Source organism: Oncorhynchus keta, chromosome 33, assembly GCF_023373465.1.
Source record: "Oncorhynchus keta strain PuntledgeMale-10-30-2019 chromosome 33, Oket_V2, whole genome shotgun sequence".
Taxonomy (NCBI): Eukaryota; Metazoa; Chordata; class Actinopteri; order Salmoniformes; family Salmonidae; genus Oncorhynchus; species Oncorhynchus keta.
In genome coordinates, this window is record NC_068453.1 from 2,834,333 (window position 1) to 2,849,769 (window position 15,437).

The 15,437-nt window shown below is 43.4% G+C and overlaps 1 protein-coding gene across 2 annotated transcripts in view; it reads right to left on the reverse strand.

Moving 5' to 3' along the window:
• pcf11 (PCF11 cleavage and polyadenylation factor subunit) overlaps positions 1-15,437 on the reverse strand; it is a 32,651-nt gene that overhangs the window by 6,379 nt on the left and 10,835 nt on the right. For both annotated transcript variants that reach the window (XM_035748370.2, XM_035748372.2), the window contains exons 7-12: positions 8,307-8,922; positions 6,603-8,104; positions 1,871-1,937; positions 1,117-1,378; positions 687-870; positions 305-460 (exon numbers count right to left, since the gene is read on the reverse strand). In XM_035748370.2, coding sequence (XP_035604263.1) covers positions 305-460; positions 687-870; positions 1,117-1,378; positions 1,871-1,937; positions 6,603-8,104; positions 8,307-8,922 — 2,787 coding nt within the window. The remainder of the gene's footprint in view (positions 1-304; positions 461-686; positions 871-1,116; positions 1,379-1,870; positions 1,938-6,602; positions 8,105-8,306; positions 8,923-15,437) is intronic.

Consider the following 15,437-nt stretch of genomic DNA (forward strand, 5'->3'; position numbering starts at 1 on the left):
CGAGATCGGTGAGGAAGAACTTGACTGGCCTGCACAGAGCCCTGACCTCAACTCCATCGAACATCTTTGGGATGAATTGGAACGCTGACTGCGAGCCAGGCCTAAATCACTTCCATCACTGAATGGAAGCAAGTACCTGCAGCAATGTTCCAACATCTAGTGGAAAGCCTTCCCAGAAGAGTGGAGGCTGTTATAGCAGCAAAGAGGGGACCAACTCCATATTACCGCCCGTGATTTTGGAATGAGATGTTCGACAAGCAGGTGTCCACATACACTACATGACCAGAAGTATGTTGCTACCCACCTCATCCACCACATCTGCAGCTGCTTTAACACTCTGGAACTCCTTCTCCTTGGCGGCCTCCTGGGTCTTCTGCACTACCTCCTCATTCACCTTCTCAAAGAACAGGCTCTTGGCCCGCTCCTCCAGGTCCGCTATCTCCTCAAACTCTATCCAGTCCTGAGGACAGGGAAGAGACAGATGGGCAAGGGTTAGAATGAATTTGATAAAACATGATCAGCTTTTTATTACAAGGCAATAACTAATCATTTTCATTGTAAAAAAGTGAGTGTGAGTGGGTATTGTTCATATTGGGGTAGAAGGTAATGGTTTTACAATGAGGTAGTTCTAGCTGTGGTGGCTCAGACACAAGGTGAGAGTGTGTGCGCGTGTCCATCTCTCTTACCGTGAGGCTGTAGTACCAGCGGCGGTGGGTGACCTTCTTGCTGATGTCTTTCTCGGAACGGTTCAGCCGGTAGTGCCAGTCCAGGTGGTCAGCGTAGACGTCTGTCTGAGAGGCGGTGAAACGCATGCCGCAGGAGTAACACTGGATCCCTGTGTACAGCTTAGTCACCACACTGTCATAGCGCCTGGGGAAAGGGACAAACAGAACCAGTGGTTAATAGTCATACAGTTTACATATAAAGACAAATACATTACCATTTTATGAACACATGTGGACCATACATTTTATTTATCTTACTCAGAGGATCACTGGACAAAGCATAACTAGAGAATTCTCATGCATAAATAACTAGAGTGAAGCATTCATTGATGTCAATGGTAGATGGACATCTTCATAATCAGACCAGCATGGTGCATTTCAGCAAACGTACTGTTTCATGTCTTCGATGACGAAGCCGGTGAGGTCTGGGACATTCTCATCCTCCTCCTGCTCTTCCTCTTCCTCCTCTTCTACCATGGGAGGGGTCGGTTGGGTGGCGGCTGACTCTGTACCGCTGTGTGCTGCAGCAGTGTCTGTACTCTGAGCTGGTTTGATGCCTCCGGTAGAGATGATGCCGGTGGAAATGAGCTTGGACAGCAGGTCATTTACATCTACCTGCCCAAAGTGACTCTCTGGAGGAGGGAACTGGGGAGCTGGAGAAGAATGACAAACCAGAAATCAACTGACATAAAGCAATTACCAAACACTTGTATTGTGTGTTTTTCCCCCCCTTTACTTTATTTTCATTGAATATTTTAGATCTGTTGCACTGTTTGAGAGGAGTGTTTTCAAGTAAGCAGTTAATTGTACTGCGTACACTACGCTGTACATGACAAACTTGATTTGATCCTACTGGACATGCGATTCATCTGATCTCAGAAGGCCAGTTTCACAGACCCAGATTAAGCACTCCTGGACTAAAATGCTTTTTACATCGAGAATGTCCATGTTTTTGTTTTTAAGTCATCCAGATCTCTCACAGATTTCTAATCAACTAAGCAAGATCAATTCCTTCAAAATGCAGAGGATGAAAGACTATCATGACACCAAATGCTGTAACATGAAATAAAGAACCATTTATCAAACAACAACATTGAGAACCGAAAGTAGATCTCGGTGAAATAAAAAAGTGAACATGATCTTACCAGGCTGGTTGAAAGGAACTGTGCTGGGAGGGATGAAGGGCTGGCCAAGGTTAGAAAGCATATTCATCTGGAACAAGGACAAAACAGACATTTAGCCTTCAACTGACCTAAATAGCTTGTATCCAGTCCTCTCCCTCCCGAGCACATCTGGCGTTTGAGTTAAATATAAGATGTTTATTTGGCATTAGGATATCAGGGCCTGCTTAGAGTAAATAATTGTAAGCAAAGCCTCAGTAGAGTAAGGACTTCGGTCACGCTCCATATGATGAAGTTTGAGATTCAAGACTGCAGAGGTGAAAACTATAGTTGAAGCTTTAGCTGGGAGGAACACTCTCCATCCAATGAATTGTTCTGTTCCAATATATGAATGACGGGACTCTTTAATTGTTATGAAGTGCTTCACCAAGCTACATTTCACCGTAATGAGAACCCACTGTGGGTGGTAACTAATACAGAATGAGCCAAAATATTTTGTTCTAGATCAGTGGAGGACTTTGGTGAAGCCCCATCCAATAAACTTTTCTGCTCATTTATGAACTGAATGGGAGCGAATTACCTTTAGTGCATCAGATGGAGTTTCACCATTTTGTTTATAGAAATAAACAAATAGTTTATAGATATAAAGTAGGGCACCAGTGAGGATTTCTTTCACTGGACAACTTGTTACAGCTGTTGATAAACCATTGATAAAAACGCATAGATTTCCCCCCCATGCCATTACATTAAGATACAAGGGGGATCGTAGCTATGTATAATTAACCCTTTATCATGGTTGGCTTCTTGACAGATTTATCCATCATAAAACATGTGACATAATACATTACTTGTGTCTGTGGATTAATGGCAGTTGCTATACCATATATTAAGCATTAAGTTAAATTAGACCTCGAACCCTGCCTACCTTGATACTTAAAACCTAAATAGATGTGATCATTGTTGGATGCGCATTTGGCGTCCAGTTGATTTTTTATTTTTTTGAAATATGCTACTCTTTGTTTACTGTTGTGCTATCATCAGATAAATGCTTTCGCCGAAAAGCATTTAAAAAATCTGACATGTTGGCTGGATTCACAATGAGTGTAGCTTTAATTTAGTATCTTACATGTGTGATTTCAAGTTTGATTTTTATATCATTTTATTTGAATTTGCTGCGCTGCATTTCCCCTGGCTTTTGGCCAAGTGGGACGCAAGCGTCCCCTATACCATAAGAAGTTAACTGCACATGGTTGATGATATTACTAGATATTATCTAGCGTGTCCTGTGTTGCATATAATCTGACTGAGCATACAAGCACCTAAGTATCTGACTGAGCGGTGGTAGGCAGAAGCAGACGCGTAAACATTCATTCAAACTGCACTTTCCGTACGTTTTGCCAGCAGCTCTTCGTTGTGCTTCAAGCATTGCGCTGTTTATGACTTCAAGCCTATCAACTCCCGAGATGAGGCTGGTGTAACCGAAGTGAAATGGCTAGCTAGTTAGCGTGCGCTAATAGCGTTTCAAACGTCACTCGCTCTGAGCCTTCTAGTAGTTGTTCCCCTTGCTCTGCATGGGTAACACTGCTTCGATGGTGGCTGTTGTAGATGTGTTGCTGGTTCGAGCCCAGGGAGGAGCGAGGAGAGGGACGGAAGCTATACTGTTACACTGGCAATACTAAAGTGCCTATAAGAACATCCAATAGTGAAAGGTTAATGAAATACAAAATGGTATAGAGGGAAATAGTCCTATAATTCCTATAATAACTACAACCTAAAACTTCTTACTTGGGAATATTGAAGACTCATGTTAAAAGGAACCAGCTTTCATATGTTCTCATGTTCTGAGCAAGGAACTGAAATGTTAGCTTTCTTACATAGCACATATTGCACTTTTACTTTCTTCTCCAACACTTTGTTTTTGCATTTAGACCAAATTGAACAATGTTTCATTATTTACTTGAGGCTAAATTGATTTTATTGATGTATTATATTAAGTTAAAATAAGCGTTCAGTCAGTATTGTTGTAATTGTCATTATTACAAATAAAAAAAAGTAGTTTTTATTTTTATAAACAGCCGATTAATTGGTATCGGCTTTTTTGGTCCCCCAATATTCAGTATTGGCGTTGAAAAATCATAGTCGGTTGACCTCTATTACGTACATACCCCAACCAGAAGCCATGGATTACAGGCAACATCCACACTGAGCTAAAGGGTAGAGCAGCCATTTTCAAGGAGCGGGAATAACCCGGAAGCTTATAAGAAATCCTGCTATGCCCTGCGACAAACCATCAAACAGGCAATAACGTCAATACAGGACTAAGATCGAATCATACTACACCGGCTCAGACGCTGGTCGGATGAAGCAGGACTTGAAAACTAATGAACTACAATGGGAAGCGCAGCCGAGAGCTTCCCAGTGACACAATCCTACCAGATGAGCTAAATTACTTCTATGCTCGCTTAGAGGCAAGTAACACTGAAACATGCATGAGAGCATGAGCTGTTCCAGACGACAGTGTGATCCCACTCTCCGCATTCGATGTGAGTAAGAACTCATTCACAAGGCCACAGGACTCGTAGCACTCATGTCTGTAGCCATGAAGTGCTTTGAAAGGCTGGTCATGGCTCACACCAACACCATTATCCCAGAAACACTAGACCCACTCCAATTTGCATACCGCCCCAACAGATCCAGATGATGCCATCTCTGTTGCACTCCACACTTCCCTTTCACACCTGGACAAAAGGAACATTTATGTGAGAATGCTATTCATTCACTACAGCTCAGCATTCAACAACATAATGCCCTCAAAAGCTCACCACTAAGCTAAGGACCCTGGGACTAAATGCCTTCCTCTGCAACTGGATCTTGGACTTCCTGACGGACCCCCAGGTGGTAAGGGTTGGTAACAACACATCAGCCACACTGATCCTCAACACAGGGGTCCCCCCAGGGGTGCGTGCTCAGTCCTCTCCTGTTCACTCAGGCACGACTCCAACACCATCATTAAGTTTGCAGATGACAACAGTTCTACAGCTGCACCATTGAGAGCATCCTAACGGGTTGCATCACTGCCTGGTATGGCAACTGCACGGCCTCCGACCGCAAGGCACTACAGAGGGTAGTGCATACGGCCGAATACATCACTGGGGCCAAGCTTCCTGCCAACCAGGACAAATATACCAGGCGGTGTCAGAGGAAGGCCCTAAAAATTGTCAAAGACTCTAGCCACCCTGGTCATACCGTCCTCTCTGCTACCGCACGGCAACTGGTACCGGAGGGCCAAGTCTAGGTCCAAGAGGCTTCTAAACAGCTTCCACCTCCCCAAGCCATAAGACTACTGAACATCTACTCAAATGGCTACCCAGACTATTTGCATTGCACCCCCCCCACCCCTTTACGCTCCTGACACTCGGGTTTATTATCTATGCATAGTCACTTAAACAACTCTACATGCATGTACATATTACCTCGACTAACCGGTGCCTCCGCACATCGACTCTGTACCGGTATCCCCTGTATATAGCCTCGCTATTGTTATTTTTATTTGTTACTTTTATTTCTTATTTTTTGGGGGTATTTTTTCTTAAAACTGCATTGTTGGTTCAGGGCTTGTAAGTAAGCATTTCACTGTAAGGGTCGACACCTGTTTTAGTCGGCGCATGTGACAAATAAAATTGGATTTGAAGTATCTCAGAAATTCAAGTAATGGAATAGGCCTACCTTTCTAAAATCAGACATTTCCTCAGTTTGGCGGTTTAAAAGTTATAGTAATTATTGTAGTCAATTTATGTACTCCTACTCCCTTATAATTATCTGTGATTTCATTTAGCAGTTTTTGTGACAGATGTGTTCACATCAGTTTGTTTCCCGCTAAAGGGTGCTGCGCTACTTGTTGCAGTAAATCCATGTGCGCTTATTATGAGGATGACATTCAATGTTGCGTCCAATCTACTTAACCAGGCAATGTGCACATTCTCACATATTTTAAAATGTAATAATTATAATATCAATGCATTGGCAATCCCTAAACATTTATTCTTAAAATGGTAATGGTCTACTGACACTTTTTGCATGCTTTTGGGGGGGGTTCTATATTAGGCCTAGATATGAACATTTCCATAAATTATACAATTGTATAACATTGAGGTCCTTTAAAATTACAATTGTGCTTCAAGCAGGGTGCATACAGACACTGGCAAGTCAAAATCAAGGATGCATAATCCTATCTTGTTGTATAAGTGAAGTAAAGGGCTAATTTGCATATGATTTTTGTTGTTGATTTTTTTTAGTTTCAAACTGAAATTTGTATCCCAATGTCACCCATTGGCCCCATTATCTATAGAACGACCCATAAGCAGGATAGTTAAAGTGTATGAATGTGATGGCGTAAAAGTGACTGTATGATTGAATGCGGTTTAGGTTAGAGCAGTACTGTGCGTTGCGATAGCTATGTGTTGACTATAGTGACAGAGTAGCATTAGTGCATAAAAGTGTGAGCCTAATAAAACACTAACCACACAAAGACACCAAACGATACACACATACGTGCACGTACAAACACAAATATGAAACCTTCTCAATTGATGAAATCATTCAAGTCTATTGTACTTTTCAACCTTCTCGACCTTTCTGATAATCACTATGTGGTGTACATCCCAAATATCACCCAGGTCAAAAGTGGTGCAATAAACAGGGAATAGAGTGACATTTGGGACTCATGCCCTATGTCCTAAATCGAAGAGGTTCTCACCGGCTGCTGCATGTTCCCTGCCGGTGGCAGAGGCACACCAGGGGTGTAGAACGGAGGTCTGACGTAGGAGTTGTTGAACCCAGCCTGGGACACAGGGACGGGAGACACCGTGAAATTAGCCCCCTGTTGGCCCACCACGTTCTGTTGCACTGGGAACGTCTGGAACTGCTGGGGGCCTCCAGGGTTGACTGGGTCGTACATGGGTGTCCCTAGTGGTCGCAGCGGGGGCTGCAGGTTGGGAGTGGTGTGGTACCTGGGAGACACCTGCTGGCCGGAGGGGCAGTCAAAGCGCGGGGGCATACCCTGGGGGGGCAGAGAGTCGTAGCGCATGGGGCCGGGCTGGCCCATTGGGGTGGAGGGGTTCCCTGGGCCATCGAAACGCATCGGGCCTGGCTGGTTGGGAGCGCCGTCAAATCTCATGGGGCCTTGCTGGAACCTCATTAGTCCTTCGAACCTTCCAGGGCCGGGCTGCATGTGGGAGCTGTTGAAGTTCATTGGACCATCGAAGCGGTTGGACTGCATGGGGCCGTCAAAACGCATTGGCCCAGGGCCCTGTCCGTCAAATCTACCGTCATATCGCCCCGATAGCCTACCTTGCTGTGGAGGCGGCGGGCCGCCGTCAAACCTTCCCCCAATGCCTTGTGGGTCCCCTCTCATTGGAACGTGAGGCATGGAGGGGCCGTCGTATCTTCCTGGTCCGTCAAACTTCTCTGGTCCTTTATGTAGAGCGGGGCCGTCGAACCTGCCGGGGCCCTGAGGGTAGGGCCCATCATACCTTGATGGGCCGTGTGAGGAGCACCCTGGTCCATCGTACCTACCGGGCCCCTGGACGCCCTCGTAACGGCCCCCAGGGTGAGGCCTGCCAGGCTGACCAATGTGACCTGGCCCGTCGTACCCAGACTGAGTGCCCTTGTGGGGTCCATCATAGCGTGGCGAAGGTGGTCCTCCTTTGGGACCACCGTCGTATCTCTGGGGGCCATCTGCGGTGTGAGGAGGGGTGTGTCCTGGAGACTCAACATGTTTGCTGCGTACTGAGGAGAGCACGGGCCCACGGGGGGGTCCTCCTGGGTGGTGGGGTCTGGGTAGAGGGGCGGTGTCCAGGGGCCCTTCGTCACACGAGTGCTCGCTGTTGGGGCTCTCAAAGCGCGGGACAGGGCTCATCTCTGCCGCGTCCATCTGCTGTAACGGGGACAGGCGCTCCCGCTCGTATGCTAGTACCGGTAAAGGAACCGGGGACTTCCTAATGGGGCCGTCCAGTGCCAGGCTGACTGAGTTCTGGAGCACCGGGCCGCTGGGGGGTTTGGGGGGGATGCGGTCATGTTTGCGAGGGTCATCGTAACGGGGGTACGGAGGTTTGACAGCATGGTCTTCAGACAGCGGACCTCCTCCGTACCGCCTGGGAGGGGCATTGTAGCCGCTCTTAGGCTCCTCCCTATCATCGTACGGTGGTCTGTGATTGGGCAGCCGCTCACTGAGGGGGGAGTTTCGCTCTCTTTCACCAGCTAAGAAATAAAAACAATTACTAAATGAGAACAGGAACCATTTATCATCGGATAGTAATCAAACTAAGTCATAAAGCACTGCATTTACAGACATACTTCTGATTCATAATATATTCCCTTGGCTTGGGTGTCCAACCATGTGTGCGTATAACAAAATCTATTCATAAATTAGTCCCATCATTAGCCATGAAACTCCACTTGCCTTTGAGTCTGTCAGTGGCGGTGGACTCCCTGGGGTCTTGTATCCTCCTGAAGCGTAGCCCTGGCAGAGACTTGAGCCTGGGGAACTCGTTCCCGTGGCTGTACTCCTGGATGATGGCTGCTGGGGTGGGCTGCTCCTCCTCTACCTCCTTCAGCCTGTCCTTAGGAAGCCTGGTGAACTTCATCCCTGAAGGAAGGGCGTTAGTCTCCCTGTTAACCTCAGTCTTGGCACCCCCAGGGCCCTCCCCGGCCCTCCCCAGCACCCCCTCTACCTCCTCCTGGCTTTCCTCTCCGTCCCAACCCTCCCCTCCTTGCTCCTGCTGCCACAACATCACCTGGGTCCTCCTCAGCTTGGACTTGTGTTCATAGTAGGTGAGCTCTGCGTCGGACAAGTCCGCCCCGGAGGACACTCCCCCTGTGGGTGTGGCCAGCAGGGGCTTCTTCCTGGTTGGTGGGAGGTGGTGTGGGTGGGCGTGTCCGTGGCCATCCTCACTGGAGCCCTCCCAGGAGTCTCCTCGCTGCTTCTCTTCCTGGTACTGGAACAGCTGCTTGATCTGGTGAGCCACATTCAGGAAGTCATCATGGCTGATCTCTCCATTCTCCAGATGCTTACTGGCCTAAGGGGAGAAAGGGAAGAAGAAGATCAAGTTATCTAGTAGATTAAGTTCACTTTCCCCCAATTTAATACAAATGTTGAAGTGTGCACGTACCACACCCCTGCTAAGATTCCTCTCCAGAAATGAGTGCATGTTGGCTCTTTCAAAGGCCTATATTGCTCATTATTGGGCAGGTGTACCATTTTAGCAATGAGCATTCTCCTGTAGCAGCATAGTGGCTTGGCTATAGATGGCTGAAGCATGGGGTCGGGTTGCCCATCTGCATTGGTTTAGGCTAACCCGATGAGCTAATCAATAACTAGATCACAAATGAAGTATCAGAATTGTGGCTTCATACCAATACCAGCTTGGTATAATAACACTCAATACCATAACAATATTACAGCGAAAAAAATGCCTTAACCTCTTGGGTAGGGGGAGTATTTTGGATGAATGAGGTGCCCAATGTAAACTCCCTGTTACTCAGGCCCAGAAGATGGGATATGCATGGTAGTATTGCATAGAAAACACAAAAGTTTCCAAAACTGTTAAAAATAACGTCTGCGAGTATAACAGAACTGATATGGCTGGCGAAAAACCGAGGAAAATCCATCTAGGAAGTGGGATATTTTTGATGTGGGTTTTTTCTATTGAATGCCTATACAGTTTCTAAATGGTTATGACCCAGATTGCAGTTCCTATAGCTTTCACTAGATGTCAACAGTATTTAGACATGGTTTCAGGCTTGTATTCTGAAAATGAGGAAGAATGAGACCATTCTTTCAGTGGACTCTAGAATGAACCAGAGCTAGTTTGCGCGCGTGACCGATTGCGCGCCATTCGTTGTTTTTCCTTTCTATTGAAGACGCTATTGTCCGGTTGAAATATTATCAATTATTTAGACAATAGACAACCTGAGGATTAATTATAAACATTGTTTGACATGTTTCGACGAACTTCACCGGTACTATTAGGATGTATTCGTCTGCATGTATTGACCGCCTTTAGGCCAGTGGATTACTGAACAAAACGAGCCCCCCAAAAAGTGTTTTTGTGACATAAAGAGGGACTTTATCAAACAAAACAAACATTTGTGTAACAGGGACTCGTGACTGCAACCATATGAAGATCAAAAGGTAAGTGGATAACACTTGTATTTTTATGAATGTTCAATTTGACTACTTCTGTATTTTTAATTTGGCGCTCTGCAATTTCACCAGATGTTCGGACGCTTCCGTCCGACCTGCCCATCAGAAGTTAGTCAAATATACAGCACAGTTACTGTATAAAACACGTGGTCAACTCTCCATCTGGAGAGCTAGGTCATTGGGTGTGCAGGCTTTTGATCAGCACTGCTTAAAACACACCCGAGTCAGCATAACAAGGTCCTGTTGAGCAGTTGATTTGTAGAATCTGACGTGAGAGTAGAGCTGGAACAAAAGTCTACACCAGCATTTCCTTTAGGAAATGTTGCCCTGGACAACGTGACCGGAAAGATTTCAATATAGCGGCCATGGGAGAAATGTACCAGACACATCTGCATTGGGTGTGTTACTCATTAGAGCATCCACCAACGCTGCTCAGAATGACACAAATTGCACTTCTGGTAATTCATCTTAACAACAAAAAAAATGGCAAACTGCAATTCACAGGAAAAAGGGAAAACATTAACAGCGCACCTGATGCAAGCAGTATGACAGCAGTAAACACCCTATTTCTAAATTTGAGGTTACTCTAAAGATGCAACAACTAGGATGAAGGGTTGCTAATATGACTAGGATTATGCATTTGGCTTCTGGACAACCAATTAAACATGAAAGAAACGTCATGAGGAAGTGTCATTAGACAGCACAGCACGCATGGCAAAATGCCGAGCTGATTTGAGTTGCGGCTGTCAGTGAAAAGCATCTAAAATGTGTGAAGATAAGTCTTAAAAATTATTTTAAAATGTTGAAAAGGGAAGGGGTTTGTCCAGAATGCATCCACTCAGTTGTCTCGACAATTCTTGTGGGTTCACTGTTTCATGTGAATTGTTTGCTCTTTGATCGTTTTTATTTTCATTAACATTTTTTAAATAAATCCTTATTACATTTGTCACCAGTAGTAAATGTACCGGAACTGTTAATCCCGGTCATTTGGCTACATACATTTTGTCACTTAATAAATTAGGCCTACAGTCATTTACCGTTCTCATTCTCAGAGTGGAAACGTTGTTTGCCGAGTTCACAACCTTCTACACTTGAGAAACAAGTTTGGATTTATTTCATAATAATTTATGAGTCGTAAATGTCTTAATTGTCTTGTTTGGAGTGCTCCATATGAGCAATGAGCATGGGTTAAGTTTCTCTGTCATGTTAATGTTGAGGGAGCACACACACCTGAGCAAGCATAGAAGTAGCCTAGCTGGCCTGCTGTGCGCAATTCTAGGTTAGTGCCCATTTGGGATGTTTGATTTCTGTTCATCATGTTCACCACTAATACGCTTTTCAGTAATATTTTCTTCATCTCACACAGTAAGTCAACAAAATCTTATTATTTTATTTTTTACAGCCATTGCGAATGGCCCAATAGTTCCTCACAGTAGGTCTATTTGAAAAATCTTCCGAAAAATCTCCCCGATAACCACCAAATCCCTGTGTGAAAGAGTAAAATATAATCTAATGATCACATATATCGAATGGGACTGTCATAAAATACATATTTCCCTTGCACAAAAACAGATGTCGGTCCAGTGCTCAATGGCATGGGAAACTCTGGGACCAGAATAAGGCTGGTTAATAAAATGTTGCAAGCTCGCAAGAGATAGCTACAGGACAGATCCAGTTGACACAATGTTGAACTTCACTAGCGATAACTCAAGTCAAGACAGATAGAAAGGGAATCAAACAGGCTGAGTAGAGATAAATGTGATTGAAAGTGAAATTTTCCTCAGTATATTTTGCATTTATTTATTTGACGGCTTTATGTAGGCTACTTTTACTTAGTTGATAATGGCCAACGGCTGCATTAGCCATCTGAGTTCCATGCGCTCATTTAGGCCATTCAGATGCCAATAATCATGGTATATCAGTGTGTCCATATGGCAAAGAAAGGTGCTCTCGCATTAGTGGAATTTTAACAAAGATTTATGATTAACCATTGACAATGATTTTGAGAAACAAAAATGTTATTGAAATGAAACGTTTCAATGAAAACCATAACTGACATGCAGATCGGTAGAAAAGGTACAATAATTTGTTTGCTTCCCCTAACTTGAAACTCAAGCACTGCATATACATTCTTTCTAAAATATTTGCCTGCACCTTTCTATGGTTGGATTTTCAAGCAAGGTAAGACATACCTCATAATATATAGTAAAATATGTTTTCAAAATACACCCTGCCTCCAGCTCGCATTGTAAAGTGGTTGGTAACACGCTAATAGCCTGCCTACCATTGTTTTTTCTCCCAGCCAATTAATCAGAAACAATTTCTTTACGGGCAAAAGCTAGCAATTTCCAGCTAACGGAAACCCTATTCTATACACCCAGTAGCTCTCTTGGAGGTAATATGCTATAAGAAGGGGACAAATTACAAGCACTTCAATGCGGCCGGTGCATTTTAAAAATGAACATGTATTTTTATTTCAATTGCGTTTTCTGGCCTAAAATGTACTTCTTCCGTGCTATACAAAAACTCAGATAGATGGTCCTGTAGCCTTGCAGCTGCTGGGATTAGGTGAACATTCAGTCATTCACAGTCACTCGGTGCTTACGCTCTCAATTCAAATCTACATTGATATGAAAAATTGGTGAGTCAAAAGAGAACAGTGGAAACAAAAATACTTTTCCACTTGTGGGACAGAAAGCAGTCTGATATGCCAAGCAAGTATAGCCGTTTTGAAGGAATACAACCTCAGTAAAAAAAAATTACATTGCCAGCATGCTAATAACTACACTAGCAATCTGTCCTCCAAGTAAAACGCAAGCGAGGCCTCAATGTGCAAGCCCAACAAAATATTTTTACCAAACTGTCCTCTACTCAAGAATCAGTAAATAAGGCAAGTTTTACATAGGGGCACATAAAATTGCACCGCAAAGAAAGCCTTTCAGCGAAGAGAAGTTTGAGACTATGGTGAAAACTGCTGACATACTTTGTCCGGATAGTGTAGAAAATGTGCTTATCACACCAATCCATCACCGGCGTGTTTAAGTAATAGGTGAGGCGCTTACCTTTAAAAAAAGAAAACTGAGGGCTTCAATCTTTTTTCTATCGCACTGGATGAGAGAACTGACAAAGACACCGCTGAATGTTAAAGTTTTGTCAGAGGAATGAATGATAACTTTGAAATAACAGAGGATCTTCTTGCAATGGAATCGATGATTGGACAACCCAGAGGCTCGGACATACACAGCAGTGTGTGTCTGCTTGAAAAAAATGTTTCTACCGTGGAGCAAACTGACAAAAGTCACAACAGATGGCTCCCTAAACCTAAAAAAAAGACTACAAGACAAAGTATGTGAGAACTACAGCACTATCCAGTGATGCACTTGGACACTGCCCTTGCCCCCATTCATTTGACATTGAACACTTACTACAATGGCTCAGATTGTACGTTATTTGGCTGAGATTATTTGAGTGGAGGTGATTATATGCTGTCAAAGGCTATTCAATAGGAACTGAAATTATATACTTTTTGCTCATATTTGTGTTATTCAGATTGTACTTAATGGGGATCTTTTTTTTAACAGTGCTGTATCCGTCATATATGCCTATTAATACACGTCTCCAGTTAAACCTTTTTTCACTTTGTGGCTTTGAGTCTGATTGTACTTTATTAGGGTAGAGCTGGTACAGTGACAAGATTGCAGAACCATTCTAGCAGCATATGTACAGCTACAGTACACCAGTAGTTGTGTCAAGGTGAACACAGGCTTCAAATGTTGTGCCAAGTATATAGCATGTGACCGTTCATGTGGTTTGAAAAGCCCAATGTGGCCCTTGAGCCCAAAAGTTGCCAACTCTGTTCTATAACATACATTAGCCTACAACCAAAAAGTCTAATAAAGTTATTCCCTCATTCAGGTATCAAATGGCTATACTTTAAGGTCATTAAGCGGGAGGGTTCTAGACAGACTTTTCTCCAGTGCCAAGTAAGACCGATGAAACGGCTACCTTTTCATCGAACAGGTTCAGGGAATGCTGGATATTTTGATGTGCAACGTGTCTAAATGGGATCCAGAACAATCAGATATTTTGGGCTCTTTAGAAATGATTTTGCTTGCATGCATTTTGGACAAAAATACTAAAATCATCAGGGATTCAGCTAAAAACACATTTTTATTTAGGAAATATGTATTCCCACAAAACAAATGTAATCAAGGTATGAAATCGTTATTTTACAATACAATCTATTTTGGGGCTTAGTTGTTGTCAATTGGCAGTGTACAAATTATTCAAATTATTTTCAGTTAGTTTCGACAAAAATTGTCCAGTGGCTGAATCTAGTTCCCTGGCCGAATGCTACCTGTAGGGCCTATGCTACATGATTTACCAACTGAGGAAGTGGAAACTCAAAACACATGATCTAAATTGCTAACTTTATTGCTTGATGGCAATGCAATTGATCTAACAGTAAATGTAATCCTATAAAAACGTTCCATAGGTAGGCCTATATAGGCTACTCGATGTAGGCCAATTCAACACAAATGGATCGCTCCATATCATCAACTACACGGTTTGCAAAGTGGTGTTATGTCCTTTATTGACAGTTAAGAAATAATTGCTACTCACATTAAGCAGAGACACCTCCTTTTGAAAACAGCAACAGTAGTTTGTTTTAGAAACGGTCTTGCTCGCAATTACTATTTCAAAATGTAGCTCAACTGTCATGTCAGTATGCTGTCGCTTATCAGAATTGCATCTCTCCCTTCACGTCATGCGCAAAGGGGGGTGGGAGTGAGAGCCAGCAGCGAAGTAGGGAGTGAGAGCCAGCAGCCAAAAAAACAAACATCTTGAAAGTAGGGACAGGGCAGATACTTTTAAGACATTGCAGGAAGCAGGTTAATGAACATTGCTGTCAACCAAATAATTATGTCTGTGATATAACATAACTCAAATGGCAAAAAACCAAAAAAAAACAAACATCTTGAAAGTGCACCTCAAGTATTATTTTTTTTGTTTGAATTACAAAATGTGAGGTCCCAGCAGTCACGAGCATTTCACATGAGGTAGCGGCGTTCCTTTGCTTTTTTGAAGACAAAGGAATTCTCTGGTTGGAATATTATTGAAGTTTTATGTTAAAAACATCCTAAAGATTGATTATATACATCGTTTGACATGTTTCTACAGACAGTAACGGAACTTTTTGACATTTAGTCTGCAAATAGGGAACGTGCTTCATGACTTTGGATTTGTTTAACAAACGTGCTAACAAAAGTAGCTCTTTGGACAAAATTGATGGACATTATCGAACAAATCAAACATTTATTGTGGAACTGGTATTCCTGTGAGTGCATTCTGATGAAGACCATCAAAGGTAAGTGAATATTTATAATG